This window comes from Onychomys torridus, chromosome 3, assembly GCF_903995425.1.
Source record: "Onychomys torridus chromosome 3, mOncTor1.1, whole genome shotgun sequence".
NCBI classification, from domain to species: domain Eukaryota; kingdom Metazoa; phylum Chordata; class Mammalia; order Rodentia; family Cricetidae; genus Onychomys; species Onychomys torridus.
This window is the reverse complement of record NC_050445.1, coordinates 113,268,375-113,290,967: the sequence shown is the minus strand read 5'-3', so window position 1 is coordinate 113,290,967 and position 22,593 is coordinate 113,268,375. Positions and strand designations below refer to the sequence as shown.

The window sequence follows — 22,593 nt, the reverse complement described above, 5'->3', positions numbered from 1 at the left end:
CACATCTTCAGTCTTTGGCTTGTTTTGAGGATAACCCCAACTGAAGATTCTGTGTTCTCCTTGGGGTGTCAAGGAGGAAAGACGCATTTCACTTTGGCCCTTAGAAGGGAGGGCCTCCTGATAGCACAATTGCTGTTCTTCCTGCCTGGTTTACAGAGAATACACAAAAGGTGTTTTTTTGTTTGCTTGTTTGCTTGTTTTGTGTGTGTATTCACATAATTACAGAAAATACACAAAAAGGTTTTGGTGAAGACATATACTAAGAACTGTTCTTTAACTTGAAGTAGAATAGTACATTCCAGATAGACTATTAAATACTAAGTGTGGCTGGGCGGTGGTGGTGCACGCCTTTAATCCCAGCACTCGGGAGGCAGAGGCAGGCAGATCTCTGTGAGTTTGAGGCCAGCCTGGGCTACCAAGAGAGTTCCAGGAAAGGTGCAAAGCTACACAGAGAAACCTTGTCTCAAAAAAAAGAAAAGAAAAGAAAAAAAAAAAAGAAAAAAAAAGAAAAAACTAAGTGTGGAGTTTGAAAAATGACAGTCTTGTGTATGTTGTATGTATGTGATTTATTGATTGATTGATTGATTGATTGATTGTGTGTGTGTGTAGAAGACAACCTCAGGTGTCATTTTTCAGGTGCCTGTTTTCTTAAACAGGGTTTCTCTTTGGCCTGGAACTCACCAAGTAGGCTAGGCTGGCTATCTGGTAAGCCCCAAGGATCCATGTGCCTCTCCACCACTGGGATTATAAGCTTGTCCCACCATGGTAGGTTTTTTTTTTTTTTTTTTTTTTTAATGTGGGTTGCTCTAGGGATCAATCTCAGGTCTGACTGAGTCATTTTCCCAGCCCCTCCCCTCCTCCTCCTCATTATTATTATTATTATTATTATTATTATTATTATTATTGTTTGTGTGTGTGTCACTAGAAATTAAACTTAGGGCCTCACATATACTAGGCAAACACTCTACCACTGAGCTATTTCCCCATCCCCAATTCTTAAAGTTAGTCTTGAAATGGAGGTGTGTAGAGGATGGTGTGGAGCACTGGGTCTTGTTCTGAGAACAAGTCTGGGGATGCTGCACTGGCTGCAGTTAGGATGGGATGGATGAGTGTGGGGATGCCCCTGAAATACCCAGTGAAGGGTTAAGACGATGCTGAAGCAGCCTGCAGACCAAGAAGAGAAAGAGGAAGTGTGTAGGGGAAAGCTTTAGTACAACAGGACGGTGGGTGGGGACAGGACCCTGAGATCGACTAAGCCAGTTCACAGCACAGACGGGTGAGGGACCCTGGGGGCAGTGGCTCCATGTCACATGCCATGGAGACAGCAGAGGACAGCATGAAGACAGGGAGAGGAGACAAGCATTTACAAATGAATCTGTAGGCACACCCTTTTTGATGAGATGGAAACAAGGCAACTTTCTATGGTCCTTTTCCAAGGAAAACCACAGATCTCCAATAAACATGGAGTCAGAATGGTTATAGTCATTGGTAAGTTATGTCCTTTTGCTGGCAGAGACCATTAGTCACATCTGGCACAAATGTAACAGTTTCCCAGTTACATAAGATGGGGAACAACAAACTCATATTCGTTCTATCATTCCAACATAAGAATAATTTGAAAGACAATGGGAAAGGGACCATCAGTATTTGTGGAAGACAATGGAAAGGGACCATCAGTATTTGTGGAAGACAATGGAAAGGGACCATCAGTATTTGTGGAAGACAATGGGAAAGGGACACAGAGAGGCAGCTAACACCTGCTGGTGGCTTTGGAGAGAGGAAGGAAATCTCTGCCATCTTAACTAAGTGCCATCAAACCATGTGGCACAGAACACCACCGGGTCTGGTGGTCTCTGGCAAGGGGAGGGAACCCGCTCATTCTTCCAAGAAGAAAAGTTGTGACTGTTCTTGTGGTTGACAGTCACGGGCTGATGATTTTGGTGCCTCTTCAACAAAACCTTGGATAGAGATAGATGAGAAGTATGATGCTTCCTCAACAAAAGAATGGGTGGAGATAGGAGATCTGGCATGTGAAAGTTAACTATAATTATAATAATAATCTCAAACAGTGGAATGCTTACCCAGCCACAGACACTGTGTGAAGAGCATTGTGGAGAACCTTAGAAGTTCATATGTGGGCTGGAAAGATGGCTCAGTGTTTAAGAGCACTGACTGCTCTTCCAGAGGACCCGCATTCAATTCCCAGCACCCACATGGTGGCTCACAACTATCTGTAACTCCAGATCCAGAAGATCCAACACCCTCACACATGCATACATGTAGGCAAAACACCAATGCATACACAAAAAAATAAAAAATAAAAAAGTTCATATGGTGTTATTATTTTGCTTGTATCTAGAATTTTGTCCTCCCCCCACCTCTCCCCCTCCCCAAAGAACAGATTCAAAATGTGATGCAAAGGCTCCTGAGGCTTACTGAATCCATTAAGCTGGGAGTAAATAATGTTAAAATTATGGTATATGTGTGTGTCAGGGTATTTGCCTGCCATGGGAACACGGCCTTGCTAAGTTTAGGGAAGACTAGGTAATTGCTTAGCTTTCATTGGCCAAAGTGACTTCTGATTATGGTCAGGATTTCAACCATTACTGTTTTCAGTTTTCTATTCTGTGCCAGTTCACGCATTTGTTTGTAAGTTTGTTAAAATTTATTGAATAGGGAGCTGCAAAGATGGCCCATTGGTTAGGAGCACTTGCAGCATCGAATACTTAAGTTTAATTCCTGGTACCCTCATGGTGGCTCACAGTCATCTGTAACTCCACTTTCAGGGGATCTGACACCCTCTTCTGATCTCCATGGGCACTAGGTATCATGAGGTGCACACACATACATGCAGGCAAAATACTTATGCATATGAAGTTTTTTTTTATTGAATATTTATCATGTTCCAAGCACTAGGTGTGCAGAAACTCACTAGATATAATCTGTGTCCTCTTGGCATTTATAATAGAGTAAGGGGGAGGCTCATAAAGGATGTTTGTCTAAGATGTCATGTGACCCACTCTTCTGACTGGTCTATATTTAGGAACGATTGTCCTGTGTCCCAGAAAACTTCTCAGTCCTAAACAAACTGATATGTCAACCACCTGCCCAAGACTTAACTAAGCATGAGAGATCTTGCCACTGAGGCAACGAGCCAGGGGCCATGGTGTGTGATGTTTCTTGGATCTCATCATTAAGAAGAGTCATACATGTTATACTATGGGCTTGCTAAGAATCTTTGAGTGTTGCACACAGAACACTTTTGGACATTGGACTCTGAGTCAATTGACTCTGAGACAACAGCTAAGTCTCTGTTGTTTAGCTGGTATGTAGAAAGGACATCAGTCTCAAAACTCTCTGCCAACGTTGGGACTGTCAGAGGACCGAGAAGATTTGTTTTTTGTCCCTTCTCTCTCCTTGGATTTTTCTGTAGCTGAAAGAATTTTATAGAATGTTTTAAAACTAATGGGCTTAATACATAAAGAGATTGTCGGAAAGCTCTGGGAGAGAAATAAATAAGTCTGTATTAGATGACAATGTTAATTTATCTTCAATTCCCAGGAGCATCTGGAGAGAGTGCGGATGAAGGAAGTTGAACTTGAAGGCTCCTGTTTAGGACCGCACATTTCTAGCATCTCCCCCTGGGTAGTGGTTTATGGCACTAGAGACTGGAGGTCCAGGCCCAAGTCTGAGGATGTTAGCTAAGTTACAGGTTGACCTGTTAGGACAAGCAATTGTGCTTATGCTGGATGTGGCTAACTGCCACAGCAAGTATCTGAGGCTGAGAAAAAGCACTGGGAACATCTCAAAACCAGCAGCCCTTGGGGTCCTCAAGGGGAACAGTGCCAATGACCATAGATAACTGCTAATGTACTTTGGCTGGTTCTAAGGAAAAGAGCATGATTTAGATGCTAACCTTACCAGAAGGAAGATACTATGCTATAGATGTAGAATGTCTTCTATAGGCTCATGTATTTGCAGTCCCCCATTGGTGGAGCTGTTTGGGGAGGGAACCTTTAGGAGGTGGGGCTAGCCGAAGGAAGTGGATCAGTAGAGGCCTACAGTCTGGCCTGGATTCCTGTTCTGGTCCACCAAGATGTGATCAAGCAGCCTTGTGCCTCTGCCACTGTGAGCCTTCCTTGCCGAGCTCCTTCCCCACCATGGTGTCTCTTCTCACTGTGAGACAAAATAAATCTCTTCCTTCAAGTTGTTCCTCGTCAGGTATTTGCTCACATCAACAAGAAAGGTAGCTAATGTACCGTATGTGAAAGATGTCTTTGTTTCTGTGTAATTGGAGATCTTGCCATAGAATATGGCTTAGACTTTACAAAGCGGGGTCCTTCTCCTCAGAGCAGGTGTGGACAGGGGCAGGTCTGAATGGCATGCCATACTCCAAGTTCAGCCTGAGTAAGATCATCCTCCCCCAACTTATTTACAGTTGTATGTATGGTTTTCTTCTCGTTACAGCTTAATGACTCCTTACAGACAGCAAAGGGAAGGAAGAGGATATGGTTACTGACCTCTGATGGACAGAAATCACAGAGGCCCTGATCCAAACCCTGCAAGGACTTAGGTGAGTATTTGTTAGAGCAGGGAGAAACTTGACTCTCATAGGCCAGCACTGCCTTGGTCTGGCATCAATGTGATGGCCTTCAAACAAATGCAGTGTGCAATTAATGAAACATGGCTAGTTGTGCAGTGAGGTGTTTCAGAGGTAGGCAAGGGAGCAGGGAGGAACAAGACAGCCATTTAGCTTTGCTTGTGGAGAGAGAGGCATCTCCTTCGTCTAATGCATCCAGGAAAAGAGACTACAAGCTAAGCATGTGTTGGGCCTTTGAAAACTGGAAGGAAACAAGGAAGAAATTGGGTTTTCTTAGCATTTGCTTTTTTTCTCTCACCCTAGAAAGGACGGAACCAGGAGGAGAGAAGAAGCTGTTGCAGCATCCAATACCTGTACCATGGTTTGGATCTGAAATAGCTCCCATAGACTGGGTGTAGAAATCTTGGTCCTCAGTAGGTGGAACCACATGGGAGAAGCTAGAATCTTTAAGAGGTGGGGCTTAGCTGCAGGAAACTTAGGGGAGTGTCCTTGAAAGTTAGATCTTGCCTTGATCTCCCTTCCTGGAACTCTCTCTGCTTCCTGTCTAGCACAGACTGAGTAGTCTCTGCTGCATGATCTTTTTATCATGGGCCCAAAGTCAAATGAACCAAGGACTATTTTCTGAACATTTGAAATTGGGATCCCAAATAAGTGCTCCCTCTCTTGATTATACCAAATATTTTTCCATAGTGATAAAAATCTGACTAATAAAACCATTCTGCTCTCACACTGGCTCCCGTAAACACTGGAAAAGAGTCCCAACTCTCTAAAACAGATTACCCAGTCCTCACAAGTCAACATTCTTCAGGATAGACAACAACACATTTAAAAAGACTAACATCATCCAAAATGTTTTCTCCAACCACAGTAGAATGAAACTAGAAATCGGTAACGAAAGCAACTTGGGAATTCGTGAATATGTGAAAATAAAGCAATATACTTCTACATGTGCATAATTGCGGGGATCACAGGAGAAATTAGAAAATAATTAACAGTGAATGGAACTGAAAACATAACAGCAAAGCCTGTGACAAACTGCTAAGGCGGGGTTTACAGTGAGAGGGGAGAAAAGGAGCCACCATCTTTCCCAGCTGTGAACCCTGTGCACTACAACAACATCTGCTCTGGCAAGACATGCCCACCCGTGTAACAGTGGCACAGACGTCATGACAGCAGCAAACAACTCTCTGATTGGATTTAAGGCCCACTTCACAAGCTGAGACTCATACCTGCTATCATTACTTGGGCCAGGAATCTGTGGCTAGACAGAACATGGGCCCTAGGGGAGAATCTGCTTCTGTCACTCTGCTGAGCGGTCACAGCAGTAAACCACCTCCTGGTGACTTATCCCGATACCCACAGAACAGAGTGTATCTCAGCCCTCAGAATCAGAGACGCTCTTTCTTTGCAGTAGATAGTGGTTAACTCAGAGACCCACAACTGGTCAAGGTGCAGAGAAGAAGAGACTGTGGATATTTGAATCACACTCTCCCACTGAAGGGTTGGGGATCATGGCGGAGGAGAGGGCTAGAAAGACTACAAGAGTCATAGGCAGAGATGGCTACAAGGGAACTGGTTTCTGGATGTAGCAGGGTAGCTGTACACACGAATCTACAGCAGTCGAGAAAGCATGCAGAAGACAAGACCTTTTCATGTAACCTTTCTAGGTGTTTCGCCTGCAGGTATGTCTGTGTATCAATCACATGCCTGCCTGGTATCTGTGGAGGTCAGAAGAGGGTATTGGATATCCTGGAACTGTGGTTACAGAGGGTTGTGAGGCACTATGAGGGTGCTGGAACTGAACCTGGGTCTGTAAGAGCAACAAGTACACTTAACTGCTGAGCTATCTCTCCAATCCCTTGGTTTAATATTTAAAAAAAAAATCAGTCAATAGATTATTCTATACTGATAAAATAAAGAGAAAAAACTATATAATCATCCAGTAGATTTAATTTTTTTAGACAAAAGTCAATAACCTTTCACAATAAAAAGGAACAACAAACTAGGAATCAGGATAGAACTTCCTTGCCTTGACAAAGTACTAAAACCAAAATAAAACAACAAAAACGGAAAATAACCTCATAGCTGCCTGCTGTGGTGGCTCATGGGAGGCTGATGTAGGAGAGTCACCACAAGCTGAAAACCAGCCTGGGCTAGGTAGTGAGTTCCAGGCAAACCTGAGCTACAGTGTAAGACTCTGTTTCAAAACAAATAAACAAGCAAGCAAACACCTCTATCCTTACAAAACTCCCTCAAAATTCTAACTCACAGTGGTAAAAACCACTGTGGTTTGAATAAGAATGGCCCCCATAAGCTCATATATTTGAATGCTTAGTCCCCAGGGAGTGGCACTACTTGAGAAGGACTAGGAGTTGTGGCCTTGTTGGAGGAAGACCACCACTGGGTGTGGGCTCTGAGGTTTCAAAAGCCCAACCCAGGCCCAGTGGCTCATTCTTTCTTCTTGCTGCCTTTGGATCCAGACACAGAACTCTCAGCTGCTTCTCCAGCACTGTGTCTGCCTTCATGCTGCCATGCTCCCTGCCATGATAATGAACCAAACTTCTGCAACTGTAAGCAAACCCTCATTAAATGCTTTCTTTTATGAGTAACTGTGGTCATGGTGTCTCTTCACAGCAATAAAAACCCTAACTAAGATGTGCACTTTGCTGCCAAGAGCAGAAACAAAGATGTCTGGTTTTATCCTTTGTCTACAATACTGTACTGGAGGAGACCTTTCAGGAGGTTAGTATTCCGGGTATGACAGCAGGGAAGAGGCATCCATGCAGATACCAAGTATGTTAACAGCATGGCACCTGGGAACCTGTGCTTTCTGAATTTGACTTAAGAAAACGGCAAAGTAACAATGATCACATCAGAGAGCTACAGTCAAATTCATGCTGTTATTGGTGTCTGAAGGTCAAGTAAGATGTGGCAATAGACACAGGGTGGAAAAGAACAAACAAACAAACAAATAAATGAGCAGGGACAAGGTCTGATGGGGGAGGAAAAAGCTTCACAGTGGAGGCATTTAAGCAGAACCTGGAAAAAGTAAATCAAACTCTGTCAGTGGACAGAGGCAAGGCAAGGGCGCAACGTGTGGACGTGTGAAAGAAGTCAGCATATTTGGAAAACAGTTGGTAATTTTTTAATGTCTCTGGAACAGAGACCAGAAGAGGCCAGGTGAAAGGTGAAAGATGAGGCAAGAGGGGCTGGGGAGATGGCTCAGTGGTTAAGAGCACTGGCTGCTCTTCCAGAGGACTGGGGTTCAAGTCCCAGCACCCACATGGCAGCTCACAACTGTCTATAACCCATTTCAGGGGACCTAACACCCATGGCAAAACACTGATACACATTAAAACAAACAAACAAACAAACAAACAAACAAACAAACAAAACCCCCCAGGGAGCTGAAGCAAGAAGAGGCCCAGTGACCCCACGCTAGCCTTCAGCTTTCATACTTGTTCCCCTCCCAACCTCCAGATTCTAGCCTCTACCCTCACTCCTTTCTCTTTTTTAAGGCCCTTGACCTGCCGTCACCCCACTCCCAGCTTGGAATCCTGTCTTGACTTTTCGCCTCTACAGCCAAGGATTTTCTGTCTCCCCACCCATTCACAGCCCAACCAGCCTGTGTGCTCAGACTCCCGCTGGACACATCCTGGCTGGAATTCTGTCACTTCTGTGGCCAATTAGGGCAGACAGGGACTGGAAACTCAGGAATGTGTCTCTAGAGACGCTGACATTTCAAGTAGGAAACTGGAAGACTTAGCTGGTGTTTTCATTTCTTTTTCTCGTTCATACAGACCTGACTTTGTCAGAGAAATGAGGATGTGGAAAGTGAGTCATGAGCTACATAACTGGGACTACACAGTAGGCTTCGGTAATTGAAACAACATTTTCCTGGCAATGGATGGATTCATCTCATAAAGACTGGGAAAAATTCGTTTTATTTCCTTATGTATTTATTCCCTACCACATTTCATGAAATTGTTGTGTAAACTTAGAAAAAAAAAAATGTAACAGCACATAAAGACCAAATAACGAGTTATGGAGATTGGTTAGAGGAGAGAGCTAAGACCAGGGCAGGATCAGAGACACTGTCAGAAATGCTAGCCATCCTAAGTTTCTCTTTGAGGAACAATAAGGGAGCTCTGGGTGTTACCAAGTAGCAAATATGCTTCAGAGACCACCTGCGATCAACAGGACAACCAGCTCCACAGGGCTGCAGAGCGGTTTAAGATCTGGGCCTGGAACAAGCTTTCTGGGTTCTGTCTCGACTCTACCATTTCTCCACACCTTAGTTTCCTCATCTGCAAGACAGAGATGGTTCTTACTGAAGGGACACTAACCCACTTGAGCGTGTGGCTCTGGCAGGCCTAGCCCTTCCCCCATTCCCACTGCCTTGCTAAAAACCATTGGATTACATTCCCAAAACTGGCCTCCAAGGTCCATTCCCTTCTTTGGCTACTCTCTCCTCTTCAGGCTGACGACCAAAGTCCGGCTATCAAAGTATTGAAGTCCAGCAATCAGAAGCCCCCTTTGTCTCATTAACATACCCAACTAAAATTAAACACCTCATCCTAATATGGGGTTCCCCCTGGTACCTTTGTAAACTACAATTTTCCTGTGGGCTCCATCTGTTTCCCCTCTATCCAGAGGCAGAACTTTGTCCCACTAGGGACTGATATCCCTGCCCTCTCCCCTGTCCCCTTCCCCTTCTCCTCATCCTCTATCTCCTGTCTGTGTCTCTTATTCCCCGCTCTCTGTCCCTCTGGGATAAATAACTCTCCTTTGTGTGGAGAACTTGGCCTTGGGGGTCCTGAGCTGATCCTTCTCCTTTCAGTTATTTTATAGGATGGTTATGGTAATAAAACAAACTAATAGTTGTAGAGTACTTGGAACTGTGTTAGGCATAAAGTCAGCATGATAAAGTATTACATTTCTAAAATTAGTTAGGCATACTAGTGCATATGTTTAATCCCAGAATTCAAGAGGAAGAGGCAGGTGGATCTCTGTGAATCCAAGGTCAGCTTGGTCTAGATAGTGACTTCCAGGCCAGCCAGAATTATGTAGTGAGACCTCTCATTTTTTTCCCCTAAAATTAAGATGTATTTAATTATTAGTTGCTTCATATTTTGTTAAATTAAAAATAATTGGGTAATTTTCAGATATAAGTCTGTAAAAGCATCATAAGATGCTGTAAGGACACAGACTCTTATGATCTAGATTAATCCCAGAGTGAAATTTATGAGATTGGTAGATGTTGTGTAGTGATTATCTCAGAGAGTAAAACCTTCCAATCTTGGAAGGAAGCTCCCTAAGATACAGGATGTTGGAAAGGAGGTGAGACAACAGGATATTCGGTGAGATCCTTCAGGGATTTTCATTAAACTCAGGAAGTAAATAATTCAAAACCTCCAGGAAGTCCCTGAAACTGACCAGACTCACTAGGTCCCTTTCCCTCAAACACACACACACACACACACACACACACACACACACACACACACACACACGGACACGGACTGTTGAGAGATACTGTTGGAAGAAGCAGAGACCATTCTAGTTGCCTGGAGGGGGCACAGATCAACTCAGTTACCTGGAAGGAACACTCCAGGTTCCTAGATTTTGTGAGCTGTCACCATGCTGGGGTGGGATTTTGGTGATGCAGCTGTCTTTGAGTCATTTCTGCTCCTGTAAAATAACCTCTCGCCATTCTCTTATAAGTAATTCCAATAAAACTCATTGGTTCACCACATTGGACTTTGGTGGGATCTGTACTTTGGTCTGTTATCAATTTCCTATTTAGGATGAGTGGATGCTTGCTCATGTCTCCCCAGAAATAGTGTCACACAACACTGGAGAATACTTAGCTTTCAGAAAGACTGGGTAAAGCTTTTTTGACAAAAGCAAGATACCCAAATAAAATAAATAATCTTTGAGGAAAACAGAAATGGGGTGATTTTTCAGTTTAAAAAAACATCTAACTGCAGTTGGCTAAGGCTTAGAGCATGTGCAAAATGCAGCTGGAAAAGTTACACACCATTTGCAGCCAGGGAGCCTGATGGGTTGGTACTAATGGCAAGGATTTGATTATTGCAGCATGTTTTTTGTCTAGATGAGCTATTCCAAATGAAGAGGTGGAGGAGAGGGAGCAGTGGACAAACTGACCTATACCTTCACTTGTGGGGAATCCCACGAACTCAAAAGTGAAAACATGGAGTCAACTCACTGGCTGGGGACAAATTAGAAAATGTGCTGTTCATGTAGTCAGATGGCCAAGGGGGAATACATGAGCATGTGATAAAAGCTACTTCTGCATTCAGAGGTCAGTGCAGGATGCTTCTCCTTCCTAGGACAATCAGAAAAGCTAGATCGTGTACAGAGAGAGACCATTTGTAGTGAGTATTGTCATGGATTTGAACACATGGAGATGAGAGAAGGGCAATGTGAACAGAGGAGGATGAAAGGTGGAGAAATCTAACGCTCTTTGTGCATTTGCCTGTAAATAGTATGTGAAGAGAATACTGGCTGATAAAGCTGGACCTTGAATACTAGACTAAGAAATACGGATTTTATGGTATAATAATAGTCTCTTGAGAGGGAAGACTCTAGATAGAGGAGGGAATTATGATAGCTTCATTTACCCTGAGGGCATATGTTGAATTTGAGTTGGAGGGGATGGTGATAGTGATAGTAGAACTCAGAATCTAGGATCCCCCCTGCTAGTAGACATTTCAAAGGAAACAGAGCACCTAGCAGATCTTTTGGTGGAGATCTGGTGGAGTAGGATGGGACTCAAGTCAGTCTTCTCAGAACATTTGTGACACGCTGGAGTTATATGGGTCTGGAGGCAGAAACCCTTGAGAAAAGCTGAGAGGGTTTCAGTGGACTTTGGTAACAGTGGTTAGAGTTGAGATCTTTAAGGGGGAGGAGAAACAGGCAGAACACCAGGCTTGCAGTTGGAAGCTCTGGAGGAAAGATTGAGCTTTAGCAGTATGGCTGCGCAGCCATGACTCAGCACGGTACCTGCGAGTCTATCTGCCTGGTCCAGGGAAGGGTGAACCTTCTCTAACTGGAGCCTCTACAGTACATTTATACACAGGTGCTGCTTACATTAACTACTGCTGGATTTAAAAAAAAAAAAAAGAAAAAAAAAGGCAAGCCAGGACCACATGTTTGAAATCCCAAAGACAAAACAAATAATGAAACAAATCCATCTGACTTAGGATTAGCAAGAATCTTAAATGCTTAAGCTTACATTTATTTGTGTGTGTACAGATTGTGAGTGCAGATTCTCTCCAATGTGGAGGTCCCAGGGATCAAACTCAGGTCATCAGGCTTGAACTGACTTCTACAAGCTGTTCTCTAGTCTCCACATTTGTGGGCATTCTCTCTCTCTCTCACACAGACACATACATATGCAAACAAACAAATAAATGTAATGAGAATTAAAACAAACAAAAACAAACAAACAAACAAAAAATGAGGAAGAGCCAGGCATGGTGGTACACGCCTTTAATACTAGCTCTCAGGAGGCAGAAGCAGGCGTATCTCTGTGAGTTTGAGGCCAGCCTGGTCTATATAGTAAGTTCCAGGACAAGTATGTAGAGAGACACTGTATCCAAAAAAAAAAAAAAAAAAAAAAAAAAAGAAAGAAAGAAAACAGGAAGAAACAAGTGGAAATTGTAAAAGTACTAACCAATTGCAAACCATGTGCTGGGTGCTTTACACACACAGTTCTACCTAGTCAAAGTATGCAAGGCACATCTTATAGTTTCTGTTAGATGTGGCAGAGACCAGAGTTACCAGCATGTCTCCAATGTGCCTCTCCTTCCTTTCTCTCTCCTGGCTGTGCTGCTCACGGGAGAAGCTAGCATTGGACTTGAGTATTTCATATTAGAGAATGAATTTAGAATATGTGGCTGAGTGGGAGGAGGAAGACAAGAGCAGGGCCCCGAGGATGTGGTAAGAGTCTGCGTGCATGTGCACGCTTGTGTGTAAAGGGCATAGGGTCAGCTCCAGGTTACAGATAATTAAGTGGAGGAGGAAGAGCTGAGAAACGACGTTGTGTTTACAAGATGGATCTTCTTTGGTGCTCTTTGAAAACACAAATTAATTAATTAAAAATTACTTTTGGGTCACTGGATAATGTTTTGTAATATGTCATCTGTGCAGAGACTAAACCACATGGGGCCACTGTGCTTGTTAGGGTTATGAATACATAAATACAGCACGGTTAGAGATGTGAGTTTTGCTCAAGTTCACAGTCAGGAAACAATAAAGGAACAGGACATCAAGTTCAGGATTTTCTTGAGCACTAGGGATATTTTCACCAGAATATTTTAGAAAACCACCCTGAGCCACTCAAAAGTAGCAGCAGTAGGGCAGGGGAGATGGCTTGGTAATTAACGAGCACCTGCTATGCAGCAGAGGCTGGAGTTTGGATCCCAGCACTCATGTAACAAGCCGGATACTCCTGCAAAGACCCATGACCCAGACTCTGAGCGAGGCAGAGTCAGGAGGGTCACTGGGGCTTACTGCATTCCTGCCTAGTCTAGAATTCACAAACTCCAGCTGCAGGCAGAGATCCTGCCTCAGATGAAAAGGCAGAGAGAGACGGGGGACACCTGGTGCTCTTTGTATAATCCTCCCATTCCACCCACGCCCCCACACACATAAATAAACCTTTAAAAAAATAGAGGTAACAAAAGGGGGAATTCCTGCTCTGAGCCCAAACTGACTAAAGCTGAGGACTTGGTTGGGGAAGTGGTAGAAATACCAGGTAAAGGCAAGTGTGTCCTTCTGGATTTTAGGGTAAGTCACATTACATCTCCATCTTTAAGTCAAATCATAGGACATACACTTAAAAGAAACTACCTGAGATATGCTTTTCTCTAAAAAGGAATAGAGTACATAAAATCTAATAAAAAGGCAGCTGGAAAGGGCTCACTGAGGAAGCACCGTTAGAGCTGAGTCTTTCAGATTAGGGCAGGATTTGAACACATGGAGAGAGGAGAAGGGGCAGCGTGAACAGAGGAGGACCAAAGGTGGCGGAATCTAATGTTGTTGGTGCATTTACCTGTAATATATAGTAAGTGAAGAGAATAATGGGCGAGAAAGCGGGACCTTGAATACTAGACTAAGAAATATGGATTTTATGGTATAAATAGTAGTAAGACTGTATGCATCTGTGTGTGCCTGTGCGTGTCGGGGTGTGTTTGTGTGTGTGTGGTGCTGGGGATCAAATCTAGGGCATCATGCACACTAGGCAAGTTCTTTTTCACTGAGCTACACCAGCAGCTGAAGACATGAAATATCTTGAAGCTGAAGATGGCAGACTCAATGCCATACTTCAAGGTTAGTTTATGGGCATTGCTATAAACCACATAGAGAAGGGAAACAAGGAGGGAATCCAGACTAGTGGAGAAATGGCTGCAATATCAAGGCATAAGTGAAAACAGGTCGTGAATAGCACAGTGAGGATCCAGGGGAGAGAAGGTGCTGGAAGATGAGGGTAAGCAAGGTTCATTAAACCAGCGGGTGTAAGCACATGAAAAAATGCGACAGTCAGAGGACTGCTTCAAGAAGGTAATACGAGGGCTGGAGAGATGGCTCAGTAGTTAAAAGCACTGACTGCTCTTCTAGAGGTTCTGAGTTCAATTCCCAGCAACCACATGGTGGTTCACAACTGTCTGTAACTCCAGGATCCAACACCCTCACACAAACATATGCAGGCAAAACACCAGTGCACATACAAATAAAAATAAACCAAAAAAGAAGGTAATATGGGGCTGGGCATGGTCGTGCATGCTTTTCATCCCAGCATTTTGCAGGCAGAGGTAGATGGATCTCTGTGTTCAAAGACAGCTTGATTTACATAGTAAATTCCAAGTTAGCCAGGATTATACAGCGAGACCCTGTCTAAAAAGAAAAAATAAAATAAAGAAAAGAAAAGGTAATTTAGTGTCAATGTACAGGTAAAAAGAAGCTGGGGAGGTTGGGTTAGGGAAGTTAGGAGTTTTTAAAAATGTTTGTGAGAAAAGCATCGGGAACAGGAAACAAGGACACCTCCAGTTTAGGAGAGGAAAACTGATGTGGCCTGGCGACCCGACTGTAAAGGACACTGTAGCTGGAAGTGGCTGAGGTTTCAAGCCTGGGCGACCTCAACAGTGGTGGGGCTGCTCGGGACAGAAAGACAGATGTCAGAAGCAGAAGCTGGCTGCAGGGGAAACATCAGTGTGAGGAGGCGAGAACACAGAGTGGCCCTGGGACCTGAGCAGTCGTCACCAGATCTGAAGAGAGCCAAGTGTAGAAGAAGAAAAGAAAAAAGTAAAAGTACAAAACCAAAGATGGAGGTAAAGTTTTGCAAACACAGGGCCGGGGAGCTAGATCAGCAGTTAAGGGCCCTTGGTGCTCTTTTGGATGACCCAAGTTTGTCAGACAGGTCACAATGCCTATAACTCTAGCTCTGGCCTCTGTGGGCACCTATACAACAAGTGGCATGCACTCACATAGATGTACTCACATACATGTTAATAAAAATAAAAATCTAAACCACAAAAGTTTGGGCAATGTGTGAAAAGAAGGTTAGGGAGGTTCAACCTAAGTAATAAGCCTTGTCACAGAGTTGAGTATAAAACTATTTCTTGTTGAATGAATGACTTGAAGCTTGTCAAAGACCCTCTATCACACTGCCATTGAGGATTTATGCCACTCAGAGAAGGTGTCATTCAAAAAGCATGGATGAAAAGCCTTTTGAAAACTAATTCACCCCCTCCACCCATTAGGAGACTAGTATTTGATGCTAATACAGTTAGCACCAGGAACAAACAGGGCCAAGAAAACTGTAGCACAAGGTTCCTGTGACCCACGTAGGGAAGGGAGAGAACTGACCCCTGCAAGCTGTCCTCTGTCTCCCACGGGTATTATGGTATGTAAACCGCCTGCTTCCTAAATAAGTGAATAAATGCAAAAGATGAACAAGGAGCAAGTATGAATGCCTGGATTCTAAGTGGACGCTAGCCCGGTGAAGTGCAGGCAACTTAGAGGAAAAGGCTCACCTTACAGCTGACAGTCTGGCATCAGAGGAAGCCAGGTCAGGAGCATAAGACAGGAGCTCTAAGGCAGAAACTGAAGCAGAGAGCATGGAGGATGCTCTCTACAGCTTGCTCAGCCTACATTTTTATACAGTCCAGGACCACCTGCCCAGGGGAAGCACTACCCATAATAGACAGGGCCCTCCCACATCAACCGTTAATCAAGAAAATGCCCTACAGACTTGCCTACCAACGAATGTCATGGAAGCATCTCAGTTGAGGTTTCCTCTTCCCAGATAACTTTAGCTTGCATCAAGCTGACAAGAAGCCAGCTAGGGCACCCATTCATCTATTTAGGATACTAAATTGTTTCTCATTTTCTTCCTCTGGAAATAACACTGAGGTCAACATCTTGTATGTGTGTGTCTTTGCTTCTTTTTCTTGGGCTATAATCCTGGCTAAAGTGTTGGTGTAAATTTCCAGGAAAATGTGTTAAAATGCCAATGTGTAAAATATAATGTTCTATAGTGTTGCATTACCTTCAATCCCAGTATTCAGCAGGCAGAGGCTGCTGCCTCTGTGAGTCCGAGACCAGCCTGGTCTCCATAGTGAGTTCCAGAATAGCCAGGGCTACATAATAGAGGGAACTTGTCTCAAAATACAAAAACAAAACAAACAACAAAGAAATCCTGTACTATAAGCACTGAACAAGGTATGATGGTGCTTGTGTATAATACTAATACTTGGAAAGCATAAAGGCCATCCTCAGCTACACAGTGACTTTAAGGTCGACCTGGGCTACGTGGACCTTGTCTTTAAAAGGCCTGACTCAGGCCTCTAATTCTAGCCATTTCAGGGAGGCTGAGACAGAAAGATCTTGAATTCAAGGCTTGCTTGGGCTGTAGATTAAGTTCAGTTCCCTGGGTAACTTAAATGAGATTTGTCTCAGAACAAAAAAAAAATAAAAGGAAGGCCAGGGACAGAGAACAGAAGTTGTTTGCCTAGCATGTGTGAGATCCCAGGTTCAATCTCTAGTACTTGTCACAAAGAAAAGAAGACTGAAGGCACTTGGGGGGAACGCCTGCTGATTGATGGATCATCTCAGAGATTTGGAGGAAGTGGGTGGAGTTCACAGTAAACCCAGCTGCTGGGCACTCAGAACTGATTGATCTGTTGTCTGTGCTCTGCAGAGACAGGAGGTGGATGTCCTTCAGATCAGAAACAGGAACTCAGTGGGTGGGCCCCAAAAGGGACTGTGAACTTTGAAACAGGAAAAGAAGTCTGCCTCTGATAGTGGAAGACACAGTGCTGGGCTGCCCTTCCGTCCAAGGCCAGATGCGGACCTGTCACTCATGCCCACCTAGGCCAAGCCTTTGCTTTTTCAAAGATGTATTTCATTTTTCATTATATGTGTGTGGGTCTGTGCACGTGAGTGCAGCTACCTGTGCAGAACAGAGGTGTTGGCTCTCCCTAGAGCTCTAGTTACAGGTGGTTGTGAGCAGCCCAATGTGGGTGCTGGAAACTGAACTCAGGTCCTGTGGAAGAACAGCATGTACTCTTAAACTCTCTGCCATCTCTCCAGCTCCAGGTCAAGTATTTATTCAGTGTCTTGTCTTGGATTCTCTTTTTACTTATTTTATTGTGATTTAAGTGGTGCATTAGTTTTCTTTTCTTTTCTTTTTTTTAGATTTTTAAGATAGGGTCTCATTTTGTAGTTCTGGCTGGCCTAGAACTTGCAATGTAGACCAGGCTAGTCTTGAACTTACAGAGAGTCACCTGCCTCTATTTCCCAAGTGCTGGAATTAAAGGTGAGCACTACCACATCTTGTTTCTTTTTTCTTTTTCTTTTTCTTTTTTTTTTTTTAAAATTTATGTGTATGCATATGGGCCTGAATGTATGTATATGTGTAGGCCTCAATGTATATATGTATGTATGTGCACTATGTATGTTAGTAGAGACCAGAAGGCATCAGATTCCTTGGAACTGGAATCACAGGAAGTTGTAAGCCTTCTGATGTGGGTACTGAGAATTGAACCTGTGCCCTCTGCAAGAGCAATAAGCTCTCCTAGCTGCAAAGTTCTCTCTCTGGTCCCTCATTAGTTTTCTTTTTCTTTAAAAAAATTGTATAAAAATTATTTATTGTGGCTGGACGGTGGTGGCGCACACCTTTAATTCCAGCACTCGGGAGGCAGAGGCAGGCAGATCTTTGTGAGTTCGAGGCCAGCCTGGTCTACAGAGCAGCAAGATCCAGGAAAGACACAAAGCTTCACAGAGAAAACCTGTCTCAAAAAACAAAAACAAAAACAAAAGAAAAAAATTATTTATTGTGTATGTGTGTATAATTTTTGTGTGTGTGTGTGTGTGTGTGCGCGCGCGCCTGTGCCACAGCATATGTGCAGAGTTAAAGGACGACTATGTTGGTTCTCTCCCGCCTTTGCCCACTGAGCCATCTGGCCAGGCCACATTAGTTTTCTGTGCTTTTTATTTGCTTTTGTTCCGAGGACTGACATCAAATCAGATGCAGCAGTTGCTGGACATTGCATTTACCTCTTCGCTCCCCACATCCTATCCCCCACTGAGTTCTAATTGATTACATGTGCCTACAATTATTTCTATGTTGTATTTTTTTAATCCTGATGTCTGATACTCTAGTCTAAGCCACATACATATTTATGTCTCTTTCATTACAGGCTAAGTTGCTTGAGGACACCAATGTATCCATTATGCCGCCACTGAATGTGTATCCAGGACTTAACACAGTATCTGGCATGGATTGGGACCACAGACTTCTTCAAATGACCTGTGATAGGGAGTACAGTGTTAGAAAGGCTGTGGGACTTTAAAAACATTTATCATTATTAATGTGTGTGTGTGTGTGTGTGTGTGTGTGTGTGTGTGTGTACAGGTGTGCCACACAGGACAGTTTCCTGAGTCCATTCCCATTCTCCACTGTGGATCCCAGGGACTGAACTCAGATTCATCAGGCTTATGTGGGAAGCACATTTACCCACTAAGCTGTTTTTCTGAGTCCAGAAAGGAAGTAGGTTTTAAAGCATCATTTACTTATGTTTAAAGCTTATAGAATAAGGGGTTCTGACTGATTTCAAGAAGGATTCTGCTACAAACTGAGTAGTCTCACCTGGCTTTTTCATCAGTACTTGTAACTGCTAGCCCCAAGTTGACTTTGACCTAACAGAGAAAGGATTCTGGACTTTCTGGCCATGCTATCAATAAGAACAGCACCTGGGCCTAGTGAAGTGGCGTGGTTGGTAAAGATGTTTGCTGCCAAACCTGAACCCCGAGTTCAGTCTCCAGGACCCACATGGCTGAGGGATAGAACCGACTCCCCAAAGTTCTCCTCTCACTTCCACACATGTGCCATGGCATGTGTGCACCACCCCTACACATATGCACACAAAATAAAGAGATCAAATGTATAAAAAATAGCATTTGTCCAGCACTCGGGAGGCAGAGGCAAGCGGATCTCTGTGAGTTGAAGGTCAGCCTGGTCTACAGGGCTAGTTCTATGACAGCCAAGGCTATACAGAGAAATCCTGTCTCAAAAACAAACAAACAGGGCTGGAGAGATGGCTGAGAGGTTAAGAGCACTGACTGCTCTTCCAGAGGTCCTGAGTTCAATTCCCAGCACCCACATGGTGGCTCACAACCATCTGTAATGAGATCTGGTGCCCCCTTCTGGCCTGCAGCCATACATGCTGCGTACATAATAGATAAATAAATAAATATTTAAAAAACAAAACAAACAAACAAGCATTTGCATGGAATGGGGAGGTACCACACTTGATCAGTTGGTCAGACTGTGATAGGCAGATGCCTGGAAAGCCATCTGGTAGAGAGCACTAATGCTTCCTTGGGGTGCATCTAACAAAAGTAATGTTACATTTACTGTAAAATCCAGAGTGTTTCCAGGTTCTCCATCCTTTCCAGGGTTGATGCAGGTCTGAGGTTAGGGAAGAGTTAGTGACTGATTTCTCTAGCTGATACTTGAACACTCTTGCCTGGGAGCAGGGCACTCACCATCAGGCAGTGACACAGAGCATGGAAATGTTGCTGGTTTGTTTCCAGCTCATCCCAGTCCAGCTTCCAACAGCTTGTGGGTCTGAGGATGAAGGGGAGTCCATAGGTCAGGGACTCACAGATCGCACTGGATTTAAGAGCCCTGGAAAAGAAAGATTCTCCTTAGTGGTATCGGGAGTCTACCTCTAACCATCATACTCATCTAAATTCAGCTCAGATTTAGGACCTTCTTGTGGGAGCTTGTGGATCAGGGTGTGTAATTTACAGAGCGTGTGTGTGGTCAGTATCAAGCATGGAATCCAGCACACTGAAAGTTCTCAGAGCTCAACAGTCTTCCATGGGGCCCTAGAGTAAGAACAAGAACACACAGCAAAGCTGGGCTTTCCCATCCTTGTTCTACATGAGAGCTGGATCCCCTGAAGCAGCACTCCTAGTACCTAGAGGAGTGATAGAGTTGAAGTTAGACCTTTAGACACTGCCCCTGAAACGCTCATTCCTACACTAACCCTATGGCTTTTGACAAACATCCATTGGATGGCTGAACACCTTTGCATCAACTTTGCTTTTCTCTGCACTCAGAGGCCATGTTTCCAATTCCTGCCCCATGTCTTCTGCGGTAGCAAGTCTACATTTGCCCCTCTGGCTTCCACTTGCTGAGGAACCCTTACTTTTCTTGTTTTCATGACATGCTTGTAACTGCTACCTGGCCACGGACTGTTGCCTGACTGCCAAGATATAACCTGAATCTCTGCACTTCCGGGCCGTGGAATCAATAAGACCAGAGTGGAATGGCTAGCTTTCCTCAAAGCATACTTGACCACTTGCAGCTTGTACGGAGAGTCTGATGACAGGGAAGCCATCTGGTAGAGTGTGCTGATGTCTCCTTTGGGGTCATCGATTCTCAACATGCCATCGGCTGTACCAGGAAGCAGGGATGGGCTGAGAAATCGCTCTTGGAGGTCACATTTCAGGCATACTGCAATCAAAGGAGAGTTAGAGGAGAGGCTAGGATACAAGTCACCTCGGGCTGTCGTTGTGAGACAAGTTCACTTTCACTAGGCAGTCAAGGCTTAGGAGGAGGTAGGAAAACGGGAAAAAGAAAGCAAGTTTGGGGTTGGGTATTTAGCTCAGTGGTAGAGTGCTTGCCTAGCAAGCACAAGGCCCTGGGTTCTGTCCTCAGCTCTGGAAAAAAACAAAAAACAAAACAAGAAAGCAAGTTTGGTTTGGGGAGGTAAAGCAGACCTGCCACCTGTGGTACAGATATTGATCCCCACGGTTTACTTGTTCTCTGAGCCTGGCGTGATGGTCTTTTGCTTTACGGCTGGGCTCATGAGCGTTTGTCTCCTAGTAAGAAGTCTGGTTTATCATTCCATTCAGGAGGGACATGTGTCCTCGCTGGAGCAGCTAATGCTTGTTAGGTCTCAAACCCGGGATAAGATGCAGAGGCCCTTGGGTAACCACAGAGGGAAGTCTTGCCTCTGCTGCTTCCCTGCGGCTTTGGCAAGTGTGCTGGTCAGATGAAGGAAGAACAGGAAAGCAGAAGTCAGACAGTCAGCTGACTGCTACTGTTTTTTCCCTGGCCTCTGCTAGGGGGCCTTCAGGACTATGGGAGGAACACGTTCCTGAAATAGCCTATGTTTAATGCCTGGAAGGAGCCTGAGTACTGACCTTCAAGGCCTTGGAGCTCAGCGGTGGGTTAGACAGCAGGAGTGTATAGACGGGTGCTGAGTTATACTAGTCTCTGTCTGGTACTCTGTTCTACAAAGCTTTTGGCTTCTTAAAAAAATAACTTATTTTTATGTTGTACTCATTGGTGTTTTGCCTGCATCTATGTCTGTGTGAAGGTGTCAGAGGCCCTGGAACTGGAGTTGCAGACAGGTGTGAGCTGCCATGTGGGTGCTGGGGATTGAACCTGGGTCCTCTGGAAGAGCAGCTGAGCCGCCTCTCCAGGCCCCTCCCCCTTTTTGAGACGGGCTCTCCTACAGCCCAGATTGACCTCTGACTTGCTATGTAGCTGAGGATGACCTTGAACTCCTGTCCTCCTGCCTCTGCCTCATGAGTGCTGTGGTTTCAGATGTGTGTTACTGCTCCTGGCTTTGGATTAGGTTTCTGTTCCAGCAGTTATCTTCAGGTGCCAAATGCCTGAATCCTTGATGCTATGAAACGTTAAAATATGGATCTGGTTGGAACAGCAATAGCAAACTTGAAAGTATACAAACACTGAATCCTGGTGAGAAGGCTTGTAGGTTATGGTGATCTGTGGAATGACAGGTTGCCGCGTGAGGTAAAAATAGAAGCAGAAGTAATTGTAGTGGCATACATCTATGAAGGTATTGTCTAACTAACATTCACTACATTATATACTAATTTAAAAACCAAATTTAAAAAAAATGTCAAAGTAACATGGGAAGAAAGGAGTGGGCAATAGATTCAGCTGGATTTCCTGGGCCCAGTTCCTAAGATGTAGACTTTAATTTATTCATTGATCCCAGGAGGGACTTGGTCCAGAAATGGGTCTCCCTTCATTTCTTGAATGCCTGACTTCTCCATTACCACTGGAATTTAGGATTGGGAAGCTCTGTCCTCTGGATGAAGGTCTCATTGGTTGCAGTAAGAATCATCCTAAGAGGTCATGTACAGTGATGCATACACATCACTCCAGTTCTCAGGAGGTGGAGGCACGAGGATCAAGAGTTCCAGGCTAGGCTAAGCTCACAGTGAGTTCCAGGCCAGACCAATTAAATCAGAATCTTTGGGGTGCTTCTCACCATCCAGAGCTCAGGTACAGAGATGGCAGAGCCCACACCAGAGAACAAGATACTCAGCTGCCTGCACACTCTGGTACAGGGAGACCTCTAAGGGAAGCCCAGAGAGATGGTGAAGTGCTCCAGGCATCATGAAAACAGGTGGAGAAGCTT

The 22,593-nt window shown here is 44.3% G+C and overlaps 1 protein-coding gene across 1 annotated transcript in view; it reads right to left on the bottom strand.

Moving 5' to 3' along the window:
- The window catches only part of LOC118580631 (meiosis 1 associated protein), a 68,722-nt gene that overhangs the window by 3,557 nt on the left and 42,572 nt on the right, over positions 1 to 22,593 (bottom strand). The window contains exons 5-6 of the mRNA XM_036182484.1: positions 20,489 to 20,651; positions 19,676 to 19,817 (exon numbers count right to left, since the gene is read on the bottom strand). Coding sequence (XP_036038377.1) covers positions 19,676 to 19,817; positions 20,489 to 20,651 — 305 coding nt within the window. The remainder of the gene's footprint in view (positions 1 to 19,675; positions 19,818 to 20,488; positions 20,652 to 22,593) is intronic.